The sequence below is a fragment of the Gigantopelta aegis genome, chromosome 9, assembly GCF_016097555.1.
Source record: "Gigantopelta aegis isolate Gae_Host chromosome 9, Gae_host_genome, whole genome shotgun sequence".
Lineage (NCBI taxonomy): Eukaryota > Metazoa > Mollusca > Gastropoda > Neomphalida > Peltospiridae > Gigantopelta > Gigantopelta aegis.
Window position 1 is genome coordinate 19,080,507 of NC_054707.1, and position 26,757 is coordinate 19,107,263.

A 26,757-nucleotide genomic window follows, 5' to 3' on the forward strand; every position below is an offset into this window, starting at 1 on the left:
TGAAAGTTTAAAAAGTTAAAAATAAAACACTACTATAGGCTGTACAAAGCTTAAAAAAACAACAACAAAAAACAACAAACAATTAATGTCAAATTTGAGAAATAATGGTTTTAAATTAGTCTGTTCAATGCCCAAATAAAAAGTTAAAGTTTGTTTTGTTTAACGACACCATTAGAGCACATTGATTAATTAATCATCAGCTATTGGATGTCAAACATTTGGTAATTCTGACTCGTAATCAGGATACATTTTTTCTAATGCAGCAAGGGATCTTTTATATGCACTTTCCCACAGACAGGAAAGCACATATGACAGCCTTTGACCAGTTGTGGTGCACTGGTTGGAACGAGAAAAAATCCATTCAGTTGAATGGATCCACTGAGATGGTTCAATCCCGCGACACAAGCACATCAGGCAAGCACTCAACCGACCGAGCTAAATCCCGACCCCTAGGCTGTTTATTGCCCAGAATAAATAGTTAAAAGTTTTTGTTTAATAACACCACTAGAGCAGATTGATTAATTAATCACCGGCTATTGGTAATTATGACTTGTAGTCATCAGAGGAAACCTGCTACATTTTTTTCCATTAGCTGCAAGAAATCTTTTATATGCACTTTCCCACAGACAGAAAAACACATACGACAGCCTTTGACCAGTTGTTGTTCACTGGTTGGAATGAGAAAAATCCCAATCAGTTGAATGGATCCACCAACGTGGCTTGATCCTGCGATGCAAATACACATACAACGCTCTATGTAATCAATTATTCTGCAGTGAAGTACTAGTGTGTATGGGTGTTACAATGATAAAAAAACAAAACACGGAAAATATATTAGTATATAAATTTAATTTTTGTCTTTTACATCGATATTCATTAATAAATTGGCCAGAGAGATGACCACCAAATCAACAACTATTTGCATGTACATGAAAGTATCTATGTAATAAAATAATAATTTTGGACTATTTTTCATGTGAGTGATTTTTGGCGTGGCGTGGTCATCGCTATCATATAGAAACGATGCTAATTTGTCAACCATAAAATTGTTTTGATATGTCTGTTACCTGGTCTGTTGCCTGGACCATAATAAAAACACACACATGGAAAACAGACCTTACACATATAACATATATCAACAAAAGTACCGGTGAGATACATGATACACTTGTCATGAGTTTGATGGAAAACCATAGATATTAATGAATATGTTATGGGCATTATTCAAATCTAATTATGTGAAATTTTTGTAATGCATGAACAGTTTGTTTTGGACCAACAACTGAAGATACTGGATCCATTGGAGAAGGTTCTGTCTGATTAATGAATTTCTGACTTCTTCAAAGGCTAAAAACTATTTTCCTATAACGTACAGAATATAGACAAATTATTTGATTTATTTGTATCACAGTGACCTAGTAATTGTATGTGACACACCACCATCCCAAGTTGTTCCTACATTTGAGGTTTGATGGTCCTGTATGCAAGATATGGTCTGGACAAGGATTTACTGTTATGTGCAGTAGACCGTGAAAAGTAGGTCACAGTGACCTAGTAATAGTATGCAACACACCGCCATCCCAAGTTGTTCCTACATGTGAGGTCTGATGGTCCTGTATGCAATATATAGTCCGGACAAGGATTTACTGTTATGTGCAGTAGACCGTGAAACGTAGGTCACAGTGACCTAGTAATGGTATGCGACACCCCCCACCCCCCATCCCAAGTGAGTTTTGATGGTCCTGTATGCATCTGTATGCAAGATGTGTTCCGGACAAGAAAACGTTGACAGACGTATGTACGGACGGACGGACAACACCATACCATAATACAACACATCACAGATGGGCATATAAAAACAAATATACAGTGAAGCCTGACTAAAACAGACCCAGAAGAAACCAGAATCCTGTTAAAACTGGGCAGGTTTCATGGTCCAAAATTTTCTAAATTTGGAAATGCAACCCTCTAAACATCCAATCCTGTCTAAACAAGATAACATTAGGTCCCGGTCCCCAATGTGATCCTATTTAGACAGGTTTCACTGTAAATATATATATATATAACAATATGGTACCCGACCAAATAAAAATAAACCACACCCAATAAACACCAAAATTATTTATGGGATAAATCAAGTACAACTTGTACTTTTATTACAGAGTAACTCAGTATTCTTTATTATTTCAGGGTGCGCTTGATTAATTTCTGTGTGTATAGTTTTGAAAATTACATCAGACTGGGATGTTCGGCCAGTCAGACCTTTCCAAGTGATCAAGAACATTATTCATTCATTAATTTCTATATAACATTTAAAATTTAGCATTGTGTAATTAATGCCTGGGATATATATTGGTCATTATATGACAAATAAATTTATGATAAAATAAGGCACTTGTAAATCAGATACATTTTCTTGATGTTTCATCACAGTATTATATAGGTGTCAGTTTACATTGGATTTCATTGTCCATTTTCTCATAGTACGGACTACTGACAAAAACTGCCAAGTATGTCTATTTCTTTAGTGTTTCCATTGGTTCAACTTTCAATTCTGCTGCCAGATCATTCTGAAAAACAAAATACAATTAGGATATCACTTGTTTCTGTTTTATACCTCATGGGGATATCATCTAATTGAAGCTGGATAGTTGGAGGACCACAGTGCCATAGAATTGAGTTGGTCATTTGCCTATCAATTGTTAATCAAACATTATCTCCTGGAGAAAAAACCCAAAAGAAATAGGTGATCTTCATTGTAAAATGTATTTTTTCAGATTTCAACTTCGTTTTTCTGTTTGTTCATGTGTAATATTAACAAGTTCTTTTTTTGTAACAAACTACAAACTATCTTCTTGCATAATGGTAGGTGTGTTGGGAGTTGTGTGTGGAGTAGAAACAAATGTTAAGATTTGTTTTGTTTAATGACACCACTAGAGCATATTGATTAATTAATCATCAGCTACTGGATGTCAAACATTTGGTAATTCTGACATGTAGTCATCAGAGGAAACCCCGCTACATATAAATAAATGAATGAATGAATGAATAAATAAATTATTTGAAAAAATAAAATATAATATTTTTAATAAAATTTATTAAAACAATAAAAATAGGAAAAACAGTGCAATGTTTTTCATATTAATTTAGTTTCAATACCAGTAGTTGGATACTGTTTGGAATGGGACCTTCCCCTACCCCCAACTATTTATTCCACTGAGGGGATCAGTCCAACGTATATTTGGTAACAGCTTAACCATTGTGCGAATACAGGTCAAAATAAAAAACCCCACTACATTTAATATATGCAGAAAAAAAGAAAAAAGAGTCAAATGTTGCAGTTAATTAAGTCTTATTTTGTAAATATGAATATCTTGACCCCACCCCAACCTCCAATGTTAGTGTTTTTAATTTCCATCTCCCTCTTTAGGAAACGTATCTGATTATGAGCAAAAACTTAGTGGTGGTAGTGAGGGGGGAGGGGGGGTAATTGCAAGCCAGGGCTTCTAGATTATGGTACCCCAAACCCCATGGCTAGTGATATTCAATGTTGTGCTTGTAAATAACTACTATTGCCATGCCCAATGGCTAGTGGAAAAAAACGAAGGTCAAATGTTGCAGTTAAAGTCTATTTTGTAAATATGAATATCCTGACAACCAATGTTAGTGTTTTTAAGCTCTACCTCCCTCTTTAGGTGACATATCCGATTATAACTATTATTTAGTAAAATTATATCAACTTAATGTAAAGTAGAGCTACATGTAGTTAATGTTTAATCGTGGCTGGTAAATTTTAAAAATCACTGATCCCATGGCCAATGGTTTTAAAGTAAATCCTAGAAGCCCTGGCTGGGCATAGCATTATCACTGAACCGTGGATGCAAGGTGTACATAGGTGTATTAGTAGATTTTATCTTTTGTTATTGTTTGTACATCATCAGGATATTTCATAGAACTATATGTTATTACATGTACTATTGTCTTGTTATGTAATACTGAAACAAAGAGTACCGGTGAGATACATGATACGCCTGTCAGGAGTTTGATGGAAAACCATAGATATTAATGAATATGTTACATGTGAAATGTTTGCAATTGGATGGATGGACAGTTTGTTTTGGACCAACTACATGTGAGGTTTGATGGTTCTGTATGCAAGATATGATCCGGATTTACTGTTATGTACAGAAGATCGTGAAAAGTAGGTCACATTGACCTAGTAATAGTACACAACACACCGCCATCCCAAGTTGTTCCTACATGTGAGGTTTTATAGTCCTGTATGCAAGATATGGTCCGGACAAGGATTTACTGTTATGTGCAGTAACCATGAAAAGTAGGTCACAGTGACCTAGTAATAGTACGCGACACACCACCATCCCAAGTTGTTCCTGCATGTGAGGTTTAATGGTCCTGTATGCAACTGTATGCAAGATATGGTCCAGACAAGGATTTACTGTTATGTGCAGTAGACTGAAAAGTAGGTCACAGTGACCTAGTAATAGTATGAGACACACCACCATCCCGAGTTGTTCCTACATGTGAGGTTTGATGGTCCTTTATGTATGCAAGTTATGGTCCAGATAAGAAAAAGTTAACAGACAGATGGACTGACAATGCCATACCATAATATGATCCATCATAGACGGGCGTATAAAAAAGGGGAAAAGGATAAAAGCAATTATGTCTGAAATAAATGTGATTTGCATGAGTTGGCCGGGTTACAGCAGGCAATATATTTCTTGGGGCTGCCTTTAGGCTAAAGATTATCATGGATACGTACAGCGTATTTGATCTGGTTTGGGTGGTAAGGTATTCCCCCTAGTTTCTCGCATTTGTCCATATGTTTCCTCTCTGGGTCTCCTGGGACTAGCACTTCCGTCTCACCTTCTGACTAAAACCCAAAATTAAACATTTAGAGACACCAATTTCAGTTATTTTTAAAATTATAACAAGAATCCTGTGGAATTAAATACAGTTTCCTGCCATAAGCTGTATTGTTCAATAAACAAATAACAGATAAATAATTAAGTAAGTATCAGTAAATAAATCAATAAATACAAAATAAATATTCACCGATGCAACTGTAAACCAAATTTTATGGTCTAGGTTTTACAGTTTGTGAGAAATCGAACACAAACATTTGTGTTTCTTTTCCTGTCCCAACTGCAATGTCCCACGGCATGTATATATCAAGTGCTGTGGTATGCACTGTCCTGTCTGGGGGAAAGAACATATAAAAGATCCCTTGCTGCTATTGGAAAAATGTAGCAGATATACTCTGAAGTCTTACATAAGAATTATACTGTAATACACTTACTGCTTCCATGTTTCTACAGTGAGTCATAAGGTCATTCATTCTGTCTGCAAAACCTGGTGCGAATGCATTCGGATCTATAGCAACAAAACACTGTCCCTGAAATAAAAAAGACCAATAAATTTAGAATTACATGTAAGTGTTTTTCTCTGCTGTCAACACTAACATAATGTTCCCGTTATCTATACTATTATTCAGTTGTAAAAAAAATCTTTCTTTTTTTAATAAATCAAGTTTCAAAATATTCTTATTTGCCAATCTATTATTAAAGGAGAAGGCATTCTATATTTTGTTTAATTTTTGTCATGGTTATTGTTCGGGAAAAACAAAAGGTATTTTTAAGGCTTGACTCTGAAAAGAAGCACGAGGGAATATTACCACTCAAAATGCACAATATACCTTCTGATAACTAAATTGAACGTAAGCATACAAGACGGGGGCAGGAGCAAAATACTTCTGGAGCAAAACCTGAAATTCGGTCAAAAATGGAGAGATATTCGGTCAAAATTAGCTAACTTAAGACCAATTTTATCATGTATTAATTTCCATCATTCTACCCTAAAAATTAGTTGCAATCCATGTAAAAATGGGTAGTGATTAGTTTGCAACCCTATATAGCTGTTTGGTAGCAATGCTAATATGAATAGATGCTGTTATCCAGATTCTGGCATTTTTGTTTAATTCAGGCATCCCCCCCACCCCCCAAAAAACCCACACAAAAACACCCAAAACAATTGCAGCCTGTATGCTTATCAGATTTACAAGCATCTTTTGATTTCCATTTGAAAGTATTATACAGCAATAGAATTTATATCAATACTTGTGGTCTAGAACTGCTCAGTGGCAGATCCAGAAAATCCATTTGGGGGTGGGGGGGGGGAGTGGGGTGGGGGGGGCAGTGACATGAGGCTGAATGCCAAGAGAACTTTAGGGCAGGTTTGGTGAGTGATCGTAAATAAATAAAAAATTAATATACAATAAAATTATAACTCACAAAATTTAGGGGGTGGGGGTGCCCCCCCCCCGATCTACCTCTGCTGCTCACTGGTTTCTATTTTTTCCTTCAAGATTAAAATTTAAGAAGGAAAGAATTGATTCCCACTCTACAGAATTAATTTTAAGATTTTTTTCCCCCAATGTTGTTGTATCTGTCATTTGTCGTGGTATAATTAAGATGTACAAAATAGCTCCTTAGAAATGAAAGTAAGAGGAATAATGTTTGTTTAATGTTTTGCCACACATTTTAAATTAAGGCTATTTTCACCTTAGCTGAAAAACACTGTCAGAGCCTATACAGGGGCGTAGCGTGATCTGGACCTGGGGTGGGGGGGGGGGGTGGGGGGTGATTCGATTATGAACCAAGTGGATCCTTTTTCTATTTTGTTTTTACACCACCAGAAACTCCATATGTATAAACCTGTATGTTTTAAACCTGAAAGCAGACTATTTGCTTCAGCAGGGGGGGAGGAGTTCATCCGAACCCCCTCCCCCCAGCCTACATTTGTGTATGCCCCTACTGTATAACACCTAATATATAATAATGATTTGCCATTTGTCATCAAAGATCCACTTACAGATGTCTCAGGCAATTGTCTGACTCACAAGATTTGCTGGTTCTGTCGATGACTTCCATTTCCTTACATTGGGTCCGAATGCACTGCCTCCGAGAATGCCACAAAACACCTCGACCATCATGCCCAGGCCATATCCTTTGTAACCACCTGCACAATACACAGCAGTTTAGACACATGTACCAGGTTATTGGTCATCAGCAGGTTTTTTTTTTTTTTTAAATGTTTTATTTAACGATGCACTCAACACATTTTATTTACGGTTATATGGCGTCGGATACACACATATATTGAGAGAGGAAACCCGCTGTCGCCACTTCATGGGCTATTCTTTTCGATTAGCAGCAAAGGATCTTTTATATGCACCATCCCACAGAAAGGATAGTACATACCATGGCCTTTGTTATACCAGTCGTGGTGCACTGGCTGGAATGAGAAATAGCCCAATATGGGCCCACATCAGGTGAGCGCTGTACCACTGAGCTACGTCCTGCTCCATGAGATGAATGAATGAATTTATCTAAAACATCGAACAAGATATTAAATGGATAAAGCTATATACAAAATTTCACAATTAATGTCCTCAAACACTGTAAAAAAAAGTTTGCAAATTTGTGTTCATATCTCCTAAGTTCAAGGGCCATAACTGTGAAAAAAATGGGTAAATTACCACAAATGACAATCTTGATCTATAATAGTACACGAAAAATCTACGCGGAGTCGTACAGTTTGCACATCGTTTTTTCGGTTGCATGAACCAAAAAATAATTGCGGTCAATTCTTAAATACACAAAATTTCAGCTCAATATCTCGAGGCATTGTGAAAAAAAAATCTTAAAGTCTATATGTGGGATGAAAGGAAGGAAGGAAGGCAGGGTTTCTGTCAGAGGGTAAAATGTATGGCTAATACCAAAATGTTTTGGTAGATTTTATTTTTTTAAAGTTAACTTTTTGATCAAATGAATTACTCTTTATCATTACTGTATGATTAACTTAACCCATTTTCTTTCCTGGGGAGGCCCCCCCCCCCCCCCCCATATTCCATGTTGACTGTGGTTGCATTCAAATCCATAGCATCATACCCAAAATTTTCTTTCTGGCAGAAACACTGGAAGGGAGGGAGGGAGGGAGGGAGGGAGGGAGGAAGGAAGGAAGGAAGGAACGAAGGGAGGGAGGGAGGGAGGGAGGAAAGAAAGAAGGGAGGGAGGGAAGGATGGAAGAAGGAAGGGAGGGAGGGAGGGAGGGAGGGAGGGAGGGAGGAAGGAAGGAAGGAAGGAAGGAAGGAAGGAAGGAAGGAAGGAAGGAAGGAAGGAAGGAAGGAAGGAGATGAACCTATAATCCCCTCTGGTTGGACTGGTAGGGGACTAATAGCTCAGTGAGTGTACTGAGAAGAATCCATCCTAAAACTATTGACAGCTTTGATGACAAATATCATCAGACAAATACATGTGGCCATAGAGGTAAAGGAAATGGTTTATTTAGTGAACAGTACATGTAATAATGTCATGAGTTGTTGTCGTCTACATTTTACATGAGCAGTGAAACTGGATCACACCAGGAAATGTTTTATTTAACGTCGCACTCAACACATTCCATTTACAGTTATATGGCGTTGGATATATGGTTAAGGACCACACAGATATTAAGAGAGGAACCTGCTGTCGCCACTTCATGGGCTACTCTTTTTTGATTAGCGGCAAGGGATCTTTTATATGCACCATCCCACAGACAGGAAAACACATATACCACAACTTTTGATATACCAGTCGTGGTGCACTGGCTCGAGCGAGAAATAGAACAATGAGTCCACTGATGGGAATCGATCCTAGATAAATCGCACATCAGGTGAATGCTTTACCACTAGGCAACGTCCTGCCCCTAGAGGTGAAGAGAAATAACTCTTGCACAAACCCAGAACAAATAGGGGGGGTGGGGGGTGGGGATAGCATACAATCTTACCACACTCTTCTGGACCTCCAAGTGGGTACAGACCACCCTTCGATACCACCCTGGCTGGCTCTTGACAAGTCTGAAAGAATAGGAATCTATCTTGAACAGTAAATAAACTGACCATGTTATTTTTCCAAACTAAATTAACATGGAAACAAAAATGTTGGATCACTTTTCTTTGCAAACCAAAACATTTAAAAAATAAAGCAATTTTTTTCCTTTTTTTTTTCTTCTTCAGAATAATGAATATTTGTGTAGTAAGGCCTCAATAACTGGCTATTTTATGTTTGACATACGGTAATTTTGAGATTCAGAGAACAAACCTGCCACCACCACACAGGCTATATAAAACAAGAGAAGAAGAAGTTTGTTTAATGATACCACTGGAGCACAATGATTAATTAATCATCGGCTATTGGAAAAAGAAACAAATGCTTTATTTAACAATGCACTCAACACATTTTATTTACAGATATATGGTGTCAAACATATGGTTAAGGACCACACAGATAATGAAAGAGGAAACCTACTGTCGCCACTTCATGGGCTACTCTTTTCGATTAGCAGCAAGGGATCTTTTATATGCACCATCCCACAGACAGGGTAGTACATACCACAGCCTTTTATATACCAGTCCTGATGCATTGGCTGAAACGAGAAATAGCCCAATGGCCCACCAATGGGGATCGATCCAAGACCGACCGCACAGCGAGCGCTGTACCACAGTGCTACATCCCTCCCCCATCATCGACTATTGGATGTCAAACATTTGGTAATTCTGACAAGTAAATCAAGGTAAATCAGAGGAAACCCGCTACATTTTTCCTAATGCAGCAAGGGATCTTTTATTATGCACAATCCCACAGACAGGATAGCACATACCACAGCCTTTGATATACCAGTCATGGCACACTGGCTGGAACGAGAAATAGCCCAATGGTCCACAGATGGGGATTGATCCCAAACCCGACCGCATATCAAGCGAGCACTTCACCACTGGGTTATGTCCCACCCCTATATAGCAAGAGAAAATATTTGTGTGCATTTAATAACTCACATCCAGTGATTCATTACACATTGTTTTGGCCCACTATTTTGCCTACAATAAACCAAGAGTGTTACATATATTTCTTTAGTTAAAATATTTTCAGTCACAGAATTGCAAGTAACATAAACAGGTAAGACAATTTGGGAACACAAAATAATACATGTATTTTAACATTCAATTTTATTTTAAAAACATATTTTCATGTAATTAAATGTCCTTTCCAATACCTTTCCATTTTCATCAACACCCCAGGTTGGTGGAATTGTCTCCCCTTTTCTGTCACTTATTTCAACCTGAAAGGGGAAAAACAACAACATTAGCACTTGTCAACAATGAACAATAAAAACAAATGTTTTATTATGCTTACTGCATTATTTTGTTCATATTTCTGATACATTCTTGGTGCTGAGATACATTTGGTCTGTGATTGGTCATAATTTCATGATCATGAAAATAAATTAAAATACTATGTAGTATGAAATGTTTTAATGTCACCATATATACATAAAAAAGGGAATTTTTGTTTGTCATCTTGAGTTCTGATGAATGGAAAGGAATGCACAGTTTTATACACTTGTCTTTGATTGTTTGTATTATGAAGGAAGGAAGGCAATAATTTATTTAACGACGCCTCAACACATTTTATTTACGTTATACAGCGTCCAACATATATGGTTAAGGACCACACAGATATTGAGAGAGGAAACCCACTGTTGCTACTTCATGGACTACTATTTTCGATTAGCAGTCAGGGATCTTTTATATGCACCATCTCACACAGGATAGTACATACCACAGCCTTTGTTACACCAGTTGTGGAGCACTGGCTGGAATGAGAAATAGCCCAATGGGACCACCGACGGGAATCGATCCTAGATGGGTTGTATTATGGTATGGTGTTGTCCGTCCGTAGGTGAACGTTTTGTTTCCAATGCACATCTTCCTTATCAATACATATAGGATAGTCAATCCTTGCATGCAAGTACAACAGCAGATGGTGGTGTGTCCCATACTTTAACTAGGTCATAGCGGCCTCCTTTTCGATGGAAGGAATTTTTTTTATTTAATGACGCACTCAACACATTTTATTTACAGTTATATGGTGTCTGACATATGCTTAAGGACCACACAGATATATAGAGGAAACCCGCTGTCGCCACTTCATGGGCTACTCTTTTCGATTAGCAGCCTTTGTTACACCAGTTGTGGAGCACTGGCTGGAACGAGAAATAGCCCAATGGGTCCACCATCGGGGACCGATCCTAGACTGACCATGCATCAAGCGAATGCTTTACCACTGGGCTACGTCCCACCCCTTTTTTCGACAAAAATCTCATGTACTCGTGTTAACTATATGGCTATCTGGTGCCTAACATGTGGTTATTTTGATATTTGGTCCATATACAGAGATAAAGAAAGGAATTCTGCTACCACCTATACAAACTACTTGATCCTACTGACAAAAACAGCAAGAGATCTTTTATATATAAATCCACTGTCCCATAGACAGGATAATACATACCACAGCCTTTGATTTGTGGATCACTGGTTGGGAGATGGAGAATACCCACTGGGGGCAATCAATCCTATGACTCACTGCACCTCAGTAGAAAGTTGTAATGATGTTGTTTGATATAGCACTTACTTTTCCTAAAGCTACAGATGTTGTTGCCATGTCCAATACAAAGCTGTCCCCATTCTTAGCGGGTGCAGCAAGTGTTATTGGGTTGGTCCCAAGTGCAGGCTGAAAAACAATAAGTAATAAGCAATCACTTTGGGGCACAATATGTTATGCAAACAATTTTTCTATTCACATGTTGGTAACACATATAATTAAAAAAAAATTGTGTCTATACATTTTACGGCACTCTGATTGGTCCAGAGGTGCTTACTTTTTTTTGTTCATATCTCGATGAACCGAAAACATTTAAGCCACACCTACTACCCCCATGAACCAAAAAATAATTGCGGTCAATTCTTAAATGAACTGCAAATCAGTTACATAGTGAATCAAATCAGTTACATAGTCAATCGTTACACATTCTGAAAATTACAAACTTTACCAAATATCAGAGAAACTGTTCACAAGTATTGAATTTGTGGATTATTTTTATAATTAATTCTGTCTAATCGTAAAATGAATTATTACCCCAGCAGCCACTCCTCACTGGGGAAATAAAACATTATATTTTCTCACTGACAAATTATCATGCATTGGTGTAGCAAACAATATTGGACAATTTGGCACTTACATAGATATAATTACTGGTTACTGTCTTAAGATATCGGCTTTATACTGTGAAGGTTAGAATGGCAAATGCAGCGAAAGCTGATATCTTAAGACAGCAACCAGTTATTTCTTTTATCCTGCAGTCCTACAGGAATAGTAGGAAAATCCTTTTTTTCTCCATTTTCTCCATCGAGTATCGTCAACCTAGTAAGGCTTTTGTCATCATACAAAATACATGACGTAATTCTTTATAAGACGCTAGCTACATTCTGCCACATTCAAAAAGCGTTTTTAAACTTTAATTCAAAAATGAATATACAAGTTTTGTGTTGTTATCACAAAACTAAATGTTATTTGTGTATACTGTACTTGAAACAAATGATTTAAAGAGTATTTTTACTTGAGTCAAATCGGGCTTATGTCACATGACCTATATTTTTGGTCACTGACCAAAAATATAGAGATTTATCTAGTCATCATATCTTGCCAATGTATACAGTGGGATAAAAACCAATAACTTTGTCTGCACTAAATATGACATCATTACGATTTGGAAAACATACGCAATGATGACACATATATGTAGTTTAAAAAATGTGCATTTACATCACTTAGTTTTTATTGTTACATTTGGCATCGGAATCAAATTCATCTTCATGTACAACTTCTGAAATGATTTGATTCGAGTTTAAATAAAGCGTTACATTAGGACTTGAGTGGTGTGGTATTATAGATAGCATTTTAGTCATTTTGCGTAATGGCTGGCCATGATTTTCAGTCATTTCGCGAAATGCCTGGAATTTTCAGTCATTTCAGTCATTTCAGTCAGTCATGTAGCAATACAGTTTGTAAAGTGGTTTACATCATTTCTATCTACATGTACATACGGTAGTATGTAAAAAAAAAAATAACGAGAGTATTTTTTTTCTAAGACTCTATGTCAGGGGCCTATTTCACAAAGGTCTCTTAGGCTCTGCTAGACAACAAAGCATCCTCTTTGCAAGTCTTTTAGCATTGCATTGCGAGATCGCAAAGTTGCGAGAGTTTAGTGAATTAGGCCCCTGAATTACATGGTACTAAATATTTGATATATAGATCAATGTACTCTAATCATTAGACTAAAAGAAAGATAGAAATGTTTTATTTTCTGACGCACTCAACTGCTAATCGAAAAAGAGTAGCCCATGAAGTGGTGACAGTGGGTTTCCTCCCTCAATATCTGTGTGGTCCTTAACCGTATGTCCGATGCCATGTGTTGATGAAATGTGTTGAGTGCGTTGTTAAATAAAACATTACTTTCTTTTTCTTTCATGTACAGGGTGAGCCCTGTTAACGTGGGTTTGAAAATCAGATGTATGTATTTGTTAATGATAAGAGCAGGGCTTCATCGAATCAGCCATGGGATCAGTGATTAAAAAAATTTACTAGCCACAATTAAAAATTCACTAGCCCTACTTTACTTAAATTAATACAATTTTACTAAGTAATAGTAATAATCAAATATGTCACCTAAAGAGGGAGACAGAGCTTAAAAACACTAATATTGGTGGGTTGAGGTGGTGGCAGGATATTCATATTTACAAAATAGATTTAACTGCAACATTTGACCCAAAAAAATTCACTAGCCATCGGGCATGGCAATAGTAGTTCTTTACTAGCCCAACACTGAAAATCACTAGCCATGGGAGTGGGGCTACCATAATCTAGAAACCCTGTCTGGCATGGTAATAGTAGTTCTTTACTAGCCCAACATTGAAAATCACTAGCCATGGGAGTGGGGCTACCATAATCTAGAAACCCTGTAAGAGATTACCTTTTTAGCCCTGGTAGGCACCATAAATGGAGACGTATTGGTGAATGCCATTCCCTAAAAATAAATAGTAACATGTTACATGTGAATATTATTCATTTTGGTAAAAAAAAAAATTACAATTCTAATACAAATGCAGGCATCCATAACTACTGTGGGTATAAATTTATACATCAAGGCTGTTCAATGAATTTTGATTGCTTTAAAAATGTTCTTGCCAATTTTATCTGACCAACATGTAACTGCAGAAGTCACAGCAATACTGAGAATAGTGTGTAAAGTTGTTCACATGGTTTCAATATAAATGTAGTTATAATGAAAATAGATGGTTCTCAAAGAACAAAAATGGCTGAGGTAATAAATAGAATTATTACCCATATGGTTATAAATATCTTGGTACATATCAAAGTGATACGTCCCACTAGAACGCCAAGTAGGACGTAACACTTTTGACGTCACAGGATGACATCATCAATTAACGCACTACAACCTCACAGAAACGTCAACAAAATGGGATGAGTGATATAAATTAAGATCAACTATGGGTAATAAATAGGATATTAAACTTGGTACCATTTCGTATCATGTTTATGTCCCTCGTGAAATAATTTTCATTGTCACTCGCCAAAGCTCGTGAAAATTGAAAATGATTTCACTCGGGACATAAACATGATACAAAATGAAAGCTCGTTTAATATCTTATAATAATAAACTCAGTACCAGATGCTATCAAATTTATGTCCCGAGTGAAATAACTTTCAGTTGTCACAAGCATTATTTGATAAGAACTGGTAACTCGTTTATTATCCTCCTCCAATTCTTAAATGGCTAACCATAATTTAACCTAGGCTAAGTTAGGGCAGAAGTTAATCACTCTACTTTTTTTCTTCTCACAACAAGGTTTGTAACAGTAATTGAATACATTATAATAATTACTGATATCCTGTGACTGTCCATATTTATTTTGAGGCACAATTTACAATAGCACTACCATATTTGTTTCTAGGGTCAATACATTTTATTTTGAGGCACAATTTACAATAGCACTACCATATTTGTTTCTAGGGTCAATACATTTTATTTTGAGGCACAATTTACAATAGCACTACCATATTTGTTTCTAGGGTCAATACATTTTATTGAAACAAACAACAAAAGCAAAGGGTTTTTTTTTTAATATGTTGAACATCAGCCATACATCATTTTTCTTTCACAAATATATTTTAGTCATTTATGTAGCTAAAATGATATATTTTAATTAAAACAATGAAAATGTAAATATAACAAACCAGAAAACCTTCCTCAAGTGCCATCATAGAGTACCAGCCTGCTATTCCAAAATGATTTGATCCTAATTAAAAAAAATTATATAACCTTTAATAAATGAAAGCATTATTTGCATACAACGTTAGAAGGTACATGTACCAGTGACCAAACATAAAAACAAGCATTCTTTGAATGCTGCAAAAGCAATATATTCCCAAAATGTCAAGGGCCACAACACTGTCAATCATGGATAATTCCATGTTTGACAGAGTTATGACCCTTGAATAAATTCCCATAAAAGTCAAAACTTGATCTGTAACGAGATTGCTATATAGTCTTAATGTATTATTTGACATCTGGAGGGCCTAGACCTCACCTGTCTACCCGCATGCACCCCCCCCCCCCCCCAACATCGCCACTCTTGGCTCCTCTTGAATTATTTGAAAGCCCAGCCAAGTAGGAGTACTGTGGCATCTAGCCTTAAAGGGACATTCCTGAGTTTGCTGCAACTTTTAATATGTTATCGACTAACAGAGCCTTTTTAACGATTGTAATTACATATCAAATATATTTTTCTGCATAAAATATTAATGGCTGTATATTAAACGTGTTTCTGATCGTTCTAATATTTTTACTAGGTTAAAAAAAAAATATTTTCATACGTGCAAATTTACAAATATCAAGACGAACAGAAACACATTGAATATACAGGCACTGATATTCTAAACATGAAAATATATTTAATATGTAAGTTTAATCATAGAAATATTTCATTAATTGGAAACGTCTTACAATGCAACAAACTCAGGAATGTCCCTTTAATAATGTATTATCATTTATTTTTTTAAACAATATTTATTAACGTTTAACGTTTGGGATTGACCAACAGGCGATACCTATATTAAGGTCTCTCCCTACATTTTACAAATACAATTTTTACAAAACATAGCAGACAAAACAATAGTTGTGAGAAAAACAATCACACACAATGCACGAGAAATGAACAGAAACAGGAGGACAGACAGAGAGAGAGAGAGAGAGAGAGAGAGAGAGAGAGAGAGAGAGAGAGAGAGAGAGAGAGAGAGAGAGAGAGAGAGAGAGAGAGAGAGAGAGAGAGAGAGAGAGAGAGAGAGAGAGAGAGGGAGAGAGAGTCAGAGAGAGAGAGAATGAATGAATGAGAATTGTCAGATAATGTCAAAGCATTTGCTTGCAACAATAAACTGTTGAACCATTTTAAACATGTCAACGTTTTCTTGGTCATCAAAATTTGGATTTCCAAGTAAAAGCACTTTGTAATTTAAATTTGAGTAAGCAAATAGAAATTGAGCACGTTGTTTGTCATAGTTTTGGCAATGGAGTAAGAAATGTTCAGAATTCTCAATAGGATGGCCACAGGCACATATTAGTTGACATCTGGGTAGGCCTAGCCCTCACCAGTCTGCCCACATTTTACATCACCACTCCTAGCTCCCTTGAACATAGTATGCGTTTAGTTTGTCCTTACCACAGGCGACCACCCAGCCAATGCCTGACTCTTTCGCTTTTCGTATAGCTATTTCCATGCAGAACTTTCCAACCACTGGGCCTAAATAATAATTAAAAAAACATTAAGTATTATTATAAAGGTAAGAAACACATGTATACTGCAACATATTTCAAAGATATGTACTTCATTTGATATGCCAAGTGGATCAGTTAAAAATGTTATTGTCTGATTGGTTCTCATATAATAATATACATAATTTAAACATAATACTATCAATTAGAGGGCTATTCAAAAATAAATTTACACAACGCAAAATTTTATATATGTACTTCATTTGATATGCCAAGTGGATCAGTTAAAAAGTTGATTGTCTGATTGGTTCTCATATAATAATATACATAATTTAAACTTAATACTATCAATCAGGGGGCTATTCAAAAATAAATTTACACAATGCAAAACTTGGCATATGTACTTCATTTGATATGCCAAGTGGATCAGTTAAAAATGTGATTGTCTGATTGGTTCTCATATAATAATATACATAATTTAAACTTAATACTATCAATTAGGGGGCTATTCAAAAATTGTATATACATATATGCATGTACTTCATTTGATATGGCAAGTTCAAAATGTTTTTGTGTCCCAACTGGTTTTTAAAATAATAATACAAGGGCCGTAGCTAGGATTTTTTGTTGGGGGGGGGGGGGGGGGGAGAGAAACTGAGTAGTTAATAGTCCTTAAACGGTTAAGAAGAGAATTTTCTTTAAGTTTCTAAAAAAAATGTCCAGATTTTGCACCACCCCACACCCACCCCCGCTAGCTACAGCACGAATATACATAATTTAAACTTAAGTAATAATATCAGTAAGGGGCTGTTCAACAATATGTTTGTACACAATGCCAAATTTAATATTGTTTTTGTCAGCCCCTCACTCAAATTAACAATATTGTTAATACAACCAATGTTGCCATTCCCGTGTATAAAATTAAGTAATACTCTGATGAAAACCTTTTTTTTAAATCTGTATTTTTGTCTTGTTTCTTTGTAATACAAAGGGGTGGGACATGGCCCAGTAGTAAAGCATTTGCTTGATGTGCTGTCGGTCTAGGACTGATCCCTGTCGGTGGACCCATTGGGCCGTTTCTCATTCCAGCCAGTACTCCACAATTGGTGTAACAAAGGCCGTGGTATGTACTATCCTGTCTGTGGGATTGTGCATATAAAAGATCCCTTGCTGCTAATCGAAAAGAGTAGCCCATGAAGTGGCGACAACGGGTTTTTTCTCTCAACATCTGTGTGGTCCTTAACCATATGTCTGACGCCACATAACTGTAAATAAAATGTGTTGAGTGCATCGTTAAATAAAACATTTCCTTCCTTGTAATACACATCACCTATATGTGTGTATATTTTTCATCTGGACGTGGCAATTTATCATGGTCACTTGATCTGCAGCTTTTCTGGACTGTACATGTTTAATGTCATGAGTTATTGTCTTCTACATTTTACAGGGGGGTGGGACGTAGCCCAGTGGTAAACCGCTCGCTCGATACATGATCGGTCTGGGATCGAACCCCGTCGGTGGGCCCACTGGGCTATTTTTCGTTCCAGCCAGTGCACCATGACTGGAATATCAAAGGCTGCGGTATGTACTACTCTGTCTGTGGGATGGTGCATGTAAAAGATCCCTTGCTGCTAATCAAAAAGAGTAGACCATTAAATGGTGACAGTGGGTTTCCTCTCAATATCTGTGTGGTCCTTAACCATATGTCTGACGCCATATAACTGTAAATAAAATGTGTTGAGTACGTTGTTCAATAAAACATTTCCTTCCTGAATATGTATATGAAACAGATATTTATAATTTATTTAAAAGATTTGTAAATTCACTCTTTATTTGCAATAACTTGTAATCTTTTCTTTACTTTTTTCCAATTTTTATTTTAAACTTTAAAAAAAAATCCCAAATTAATAAAACATTTAAAAAATATTCATTACTTCCATTAGCTACCAAACCAAATGACCCACTATGAGGTTTAATATAGCAAAGAAAACATTTGTACAATAACATATCCACGAACAAATGAGCACTATATTATGGTTAATACAGAAAGGAAAACATTTGTACCCAACACATTTTATCCATCGATAAATGATCACTATTATGGTTAATACAGAAAAGAAAACATTTGTACCCAACACATTTTTTCCACTGAAAAATGAGCACAACATTATGGTTAATATGGAAAAGAAAATATTTGTTCCAAACACATTATATCCATTGATAAATTATCACTATTATGGTTAAAGGGACATACCCTAGTTTTTAAACACTAAGCATATTTTTTACTATTAGAGCCATTTTTGATAACTGAAATCATATTTTATTTAGATTTTATTGTTTAGATTTTATTTCCATACATTTGAAGTGATTTTGGTCATCCTAGTGTTTTTAATATCACAAAATGCATATTTTTAAAAACGCACATGCATGTGAGAAGTAACAGTTATGGAGTCAAGTTTTAGTCTATTTTTAGAGGGTATTTCACCATTTCAAAGTCACTCAATTGTAACTTTATCCAAATGTGTTACAGGTTTGTCGATTAACTAAAATTAGTGTGCATTTTCATGGGCTGAAACTAGGGTCTGTCCCTTTAATACAGAAAGGAAAACATTTGTACCCAGCACATTCTTTCCATCGACAAACGCCGTAGCAGCGGTTTCCTTGAGTATTTCCGGCTCCTGATCACTGACAGTCATTCCCGTCTTGATATCTTTCACATACATGTCTGAAAGTGAATACAAATCAGTATTAAAGTGACATTCCCGAGTTTGCTGCAATGTTTAAGATGTTACCAACTAACAGAGACTTTATAATGATCGTAATTACATATCAAATATATTTTTCTGCATAAAATATTAGCGGCTGTATATTAAACATGTTTCTGATCGTTCTAATATTTGTACTAGGTTAAATTTCATTTTATATCCTAAAATATACTTTTTTCGTACGCAGTGTTCGAGATTAACGGTATCCCGATATCCCGGGGATACCAGAATTTAATTTTGGATACCAGACTTCAAGAACCCAGTATCCCACCGGGATACCATATAATACTAATTTCTCAGGTGGGATACCAGATTTTGAAATGTTAGTATCCAACTGGGATACTGCCCAAATGTTTTAATCTCCAACATTGGTACATATGAAAATATTTGAGGACAAAATCCAGTTTGGGTTTCTTACAAGTATTAAGATGACCAGAAACACATTGAATATACAGACACTGATATTCTAAACAAGAAAGTATTTTTAATATGTAACTTTAATCGTAGAAATACTTTATTAATCGGAAACATCTTACAATGCAGTCAAACTCAGGAATGTCCCTTTAACAGCCAGTTACATGCATATATAATTAATTTTAAAGTATAAAGTTTGTTTTGTTTAACAACAACACTAGGGCACATTGATTTATCAATCATCCGCTATTGATGTCAAACATATGGTATAGTCTTAGAGAGGAAACGCACTACATTTTTCTTTTAGTGGGAAGGGATCTTTTATATGCACCATCCCACAGACAGTTACTGAGTATATAGCGCATACATGTACTACAGCTTTTGATAGGCCAGTCATGGTGCACTGGCTGGAACAAAAAATACTCCAATAGACCTCTTTCACATTCCACTGTGCATGTGCCTGTTGTGGGGTAACTCGAGGACGCAAACCACGAACTCACGCAAGATGTCGCTAAAATAGACCTGTGTACAAGTTGGGGAGCATAGAAATGTGAATGTCTCCATGATTAATTATTCTAACCCTAAAATTCTGTCGACATCAAACAAAACTTATTGGAGACATTTGTGAATTATTGCTCATCACGAAATAAAAATATTTGGTTGTTAACACCCGACAAACCATCGGTTCGGATTCATATGCAATAAATATCAGATATTGGCTGAAATAATATTAATGTGTGCGCGCGTGTATGTATGCAGATATTTATTGTATTTAACATGATTTAAATATTTATAAAGCATTATACAGATAAATACAGTGTTCTAGCTAGCAATAAATAGAGGGGTGCTGCGCCCTGCCACTGTTTTGTGCCGCCCTGCCGTGTTGTTTCCGCACCGCCCCTGATTATCGCTGCCCTACCCTAATTCATTGTCAAATAAAAATACAAAATCTTGCTTTCCTCTCAAAGTGTGTACAGTGTTGTTACAAGTCTGAATTCCCAACTAAAAAATGTTTGACAATACATTGTTTGGCCACAGTTGTGAAAGCCGACAGCAGTAACGTGGTATGTTTTTTTCTTTTCTATTGTTAGTCGATATGACTGCAGACGAGCGAACAGGCCGTCTTACAAAGCTTGAATGCGAAGTAATCCTCACACCGTCACGCACATAACCACACACCACTTAGCAAACACCTAGTTGAAAGTAGACCATCATGATCAACTTCGACAGAACGTCAAATGCGAAATATATTTTGATACGTAAATTTTTGAAAGTAATTTTTGCCTTTGCAAATACCCAGACCAAGATACATATAGTTTTAACTGATGTCAGTAGTCCTTATCAATGACACATTGATTGCATCTTTATAATATGGCACAGAGTAAACTAGCAACACTGGTTATTTGGTCTGTATAGACATAACTGTGTTTTGTTAAAAGCATGTCTGCAAAAGCTATTTAATGAAATCTATCTACACCTTGACATGCAATAATAGCCGTTTTTAAATGCAGTGAGCAACTTGTTACAAATATATCCTTATGTCAATTTTTTAATTTGTTTGTTCTTTTATTTATTTTTATTTATTTATAATCATTCTCCTTTTTTTTCATTTCTTGATTTCTTTTAATTATTTCATTTATTTATTTTAAATTACATTTGGGCATGATATTAAATGGTATAAATACTATATATAATAGAAAAAAGAATAGGATTTTTTAGGTGATCCAACCTTTTGTAAAACATTTTAATAGTTAAAGTTTGATTTTATTTAACGACACCACTAGAGCATATTAATTTATTAATAATCGGCTACTGGATGTAAAACATTTGGTAATTTTGAAATTTAGTCTTAGAGAAAAAAACACTACTTTTTTCCTTTAGTAGCAAGGGATCGTTTATATACACCATCCCACAGACAGGATAACACATACCACGGCACATACCAGTCATGTTGCACTGGCTGGAATGAGATTTTTTAAATAGTGTCTATATTTAGTTCATTAGTACAATAATATTGCAAACGGCGATGAATGTACTGTTTCATCAAACATCCAAATTTAATAATAATAAATTTGGGTTTAGAAATTGATTGTCCCCCTCCCTCCAAAAACGTTCTACATATATGCTATTTATGAATGTAAAAAATTTGATCATATCCAGCACTTGCCTCAAAAATAAGATTTTCGTGTTAAAAATGCCCTACAATTAAATTAGCGCCATGCCCAATCAAAATCCTATCTAGAACACTGATAAATACATTCAGGATTCTTGTCGGGATTTCTTTTTACCAAGTTATTTAAAATTGTGTTTGGTATTTGGAATAAAATTAAATGATACATATGAAATTTGAGCTATGGTACAATAAAACATTAGAATCAGGCCCGTAGGAACGATATCTGGAGTTGGGGGGAGGGGAGGGGGCACAATCTGTAGTGGAGGGACACAGTCTAGTTGGGAGGGGGGAGGCAAAAGCCATATTTTAAACCGGGTTTATAAATGTTGGGCTACAGTACCACCACCCCCCCCCCCCCCCCCCCCCCCCGACTTCTCGGTTGCTGCCGACCTGAGAATGGTCAGAAATGTAATTGTATTGCATTTACAGCTATTTAAATCCGAAGCAAGATATGCATTGTAAGTTTTATTTATAACAGATTAGACTTGAAGACAGCTTCATAATATGGCTACAGGATGGATCTCTTCATTATAAACTCATGAGGGTTTATTATGGGCAGTCATAAGATACTTCGTTTGAATGTTTGAAGCAAACATATTCAGTACCATGCCTTGGACGACGGACAATCAAACAAAAGTAAACAGGCCAAGTCTGAATTTAAGCCGAAATAATTAAAACGGTGAATAAAAAGAAGAAATAGGGCCTAATAAATAAATATATATTTTTAAAACTTTGAAAATACCAGATATTTCATATGAAGTTGTACATGACTAATATAAATGATGGTGAAGTAAAAATAAAGAAAGAATCAAACAAACAAAGAAAATAAATTGAATAATAAATAAATAAATAAATACATGTAAATAAATTTTTTAAAAATTAACCTTCATAAATACCAGATATTCCAAATGAAGTTGTATGTGACTGATATCAGTGACAGTAAAAAGTAAAATAAAAGAAATAAAGAAATATAATAAAATAAATAAATAAAATAAGATAAATAAAATAATAAATAAGCTACACACACACACACACACACACACACACACACACACACACACACACACACACAATAAGATAAATAAATATATGTTTTAAAACTGTAAATAACAGATATTATTTCAAGTGAAGTTGTATACATGTATTTTCAAGAATGTATACTGGTGGATGGGGGTGGGCAATGCTGGAATGGGTGGGGGAGGTGGTAGTGGGAGGGTGGGGGTAGGCCTAATACAAGGATAAGCTTCTAAAATCTAAAAAAAAAATAAAAAATTGATAGGCTAAAATGTTCTTTACAAAATCAACATTTATCATACTTTAGGAAGAACCTTATAAAAACAAAACATTGATGTTTGTTTTGTTTAACGACACCACTAGAGCACATTGATTTATTAAACATCAGCTGTTGGATGTAAAAAATTTAGTAATTTTGACACGTAGTCTTAGAGAGGAAACCCACTACATTTTCCCATTAGGTCAGGTCAGGTCAGGTCAGGTCATATGGCTTAATGTGGACATTCAGAGTAATTAAGCTGTTGTAGCACACACCTGTCATGAGCGCAGGTGTCGCCTTCTCTGTCCAGGACACGGGATGGGTTTGGGGTGGGTGGGAGGAAGGACTGCCCATGCTGCCAAGTGCAAGAGATCACCAGCAGCTCGACCAGTGTCAGTAGCAGGTGGGGTGCATTTCTGGTGCTAGTCCAATTTTTTTTATATTTGCACAGTTTTTATGAGGTATTTTGGTGCATAATTTGGAATGGTTCATCAAAACAAAAGGAGAACCTATTTGAGTAATTTGGACGTAGTTTGCCAAATTATAGCTTATACTGGAACCTTGCCTATTAGGGGCTGTCGTCCATTATTAGCAAAACAACCTTTTATATGTGCATCTTCCCACAGACAGGAATCAACATTCCACAGCCTTTGAAATACCAGTCGTGGTACACTGGCTGGGACAAGAAATAGCTCAATGTGCCCACCGAGAGGGATTGATCCTAGACTGACTGTGCATCAGGCGAGTATTTTACCACTGGGCTATGTTCTGTTCCCCTTATAAAAACAAAAATAAACATGGTAAATTACTGTCGTCATGTGAAAGGTTGCTAATTGCGAACAGCCACAAATAATTTGAAATGGGATGAAAAGGTGTCGCATTTTTTTTTACTGTCTGGGTGTGTTGATATACTGCTTATATGAGTTTTATTTGTAAACATTAACATTATTGGCAATAGGAATTGATTTGGTATGTTAGAACCTACAGTCTCTTCCATAGTTTGCATGGTACCAAAGAGAAAGAAAGAAATGTTTTATTTAACGATGCACTCAACACATTTTATTTACGGTTATATGGTGTCAGACATATGGTTAAGGACCACAAAGATTTTGAGAGGAAACCCGCTGTCGCCACTACATGGGCTACTCTTTCCGATTAGCAGCAAGGGATCTTTTATTTGCGCTTCCCACAGGCAGGATAGTACAAACCATGGCCTTTGTTGAACTAGTTATGGATCACTGGTCGGTGCAAGTGGTTTACACCTACCCATTGAGCCTTGCGGAGCACTCACTCAGGGTTTGGAGTCGGTATCTGGATTAAAAATCCCATGCCTCGACTGGGATCCGAACCCAGTACCTACCAGCCTGTAGACCGATGGCCTAACCACGACGCCACCGAGGCCGGTAGGTTCCAAAGAGAGTTCTGTGTCAAAGTTATGGAGTAAAAACAGCTGTGGCTTTGATTGGTTAATATATGATATTGATTATTTGTGCAAATACTATTATCCATTGACAATAAATATATACACTTTTATTAGTCATACAGTTGTTATGCAGTATATACCAGAGGTTGAAACTAATGCAGGATAACCCCAAAAATGGAACTGCAATTTTTATAAAAAATGACAGTTGCTAATAAAAACATGAATTAAATCTCTTAAATTTATGGCATTGGCGTAGGAAGTGCGGGGGAGGGGGGGAGAATGCCCCCCACTTTTCAGATATTTTGCTTCAGATTTGTTTTATAATAGTGTAAAAATGTGGCCCCCCCCCTCACTTTCTGGCACCTTCCTATGCCACTGATTGGTATGTGACCCCCCCCCCCCCCCCCCACCTCCATTTTCTTCAAAGTAGATTAGATGTGAGGTGCCACTTTTTATTGATGTACATTTCCTGGGTTAGTTCATCATGATTAACCTAGGCTAGAGTGTGAGTGCCTCAAGGTTAATCTTGATGAACTATTCCTGGGTGTGTTGATTCGCTGAGCTTATATCAGTTTTATTAGTAAACGTTAATATTATCGGCAATAGGAATTGATTTGGTCCATTAGAATCCATAGAGATTTGAATACTGTACCGGTTTAATTTTCACAACCTCAACAGGGCCCCCGATTCACATAAGTACGATGTTTGCAGGGTTGCAGTTAAACAACTTACCAAGTCTATTCAAACCATGGCTGTAATGTCCACGATTGTCGGCTGCAACCAACACATTAGCTAATGGTTCTGCGTGACTCGGTTTAGTACCCACTGCTGTCATGCAGCGGACGACGAAATCGAACAACTTTTTCAGCGGAACTACACTCTCCGTTGTAGCAGCAGCCATCTTAAAAGTCTGACCTATTCACCTAGGCTAGGGTCATCAGTGTCTCCTAGCACGAGGTTTCTCTAAGCGAACATATTCAGTTTTAAAATTATTCGCGTGCATTACTTAAGGTCCAAGGTCGATACTGTGGTCACAATATAAATAGGCCTACTAATACAGGCCCGTAGCCAGCATGTTTAGCGGGTGGGGGGGGGGGGGGTGTTGTCGAAATTTCAAGTAGACGAACTCACGAAGGCTCGGAGCCGTAGACGGGGGAGGGGGGGGGGAGGGGAGTCCTCAGATTGTTTGTATATATATATATATATATATATATATATATATCGTCCGATCCCCCGACCCCCCCCCCGAACACAGGCCTGTAATATATGGTTTGACTACACATTTAGATGTTACATAATACCGTAGTTACCCAAAATAATGTTTAATAATGCATTAAAAATATATATATTTTTTTTTTTTATAATAATGATTTATATGTGTGCAACTATTTCATGTTCTAAGTACTACAAGGTTGGAACCTGACTCGTATTTCTGTTGTGTTTTAGGCCTACACTATTCACAGATATATCCACCGGCCAGGTGAAGAAGAAGGAAATGTTTTATTTAACGACGCACTCAACACATTTTATTTATGGTTATATGGCGTTGGACATATAGTTACGGACCACACAGATATTAAGAGAGGAAACCTGCTGTCGCCACTTCATGGGCTACTCTTTTCGATTAGCAGCAAGGGATCTTTTATATGCACCATCCCACAGACAGGATAACACATACCATGGCCTTTGATATACCAGTCGTGGTGCAACCATATTTTCGGGGTGCGCACACATCCTTTGATAGTTGGTGCTGAATGTTTTTTTTAGGGGTGCGGACCATCCTTTGGCTGTTAATGTTGGATGATTTGTGGGTGTACACACGCCCTTTAGTTGATGTTGAATGTTTATGGAGTGCACCCCGTCGTTTGCTTATTGATATTGAATATTTGTTTGTGGGTGTGCCATGGGCGTCAATCCGACTTTAAAAGTGTGTGTGTGTGTTAAACGAAAAAGGGTGGGG

General features: G+C 36.4%; 1 protein-coding gene across 1 annotated transcript; it reads right to left on the bottom strand.

Moving 5' to 3' along the window:
* Positions 1–1,640: 1,640 nt before the first annotated feature.
* On the bottom strand, positions 1,641–25,736 carry LOC121380973 (uncharacterized oxidoreductase YjmC-like). The gene is made up of 12 exons (XM_041510031.1): positions 25,530–25,736; positions 19,367–19,474; positions 16,697–16,777; positions 15,216–15,277; positions 13,930–13,983; positions 11,532–11,630; positions 10,114–10,179; positions 8,848–8,917; positions 6,920–7,038; positions 5,321–5,416; positions 4,784–4,894; positions 1,641–2,570 (listed from the first exon to the last, which is right to left on the bottom strand). Exons 1-12 carry the CDS (start codon positions 25,696–25,698, stop codon positions 2,517–2,519), a joined length of 1,089 nt encoding a protein of 362 aa, XP_041365965.1. The 5' UTR covers positions 25,699–25,736; the 3' UTR covers positions 1,641–2,516.
* Positions 25,737–26,757: the final 1,021 nt, after the last annotated feature.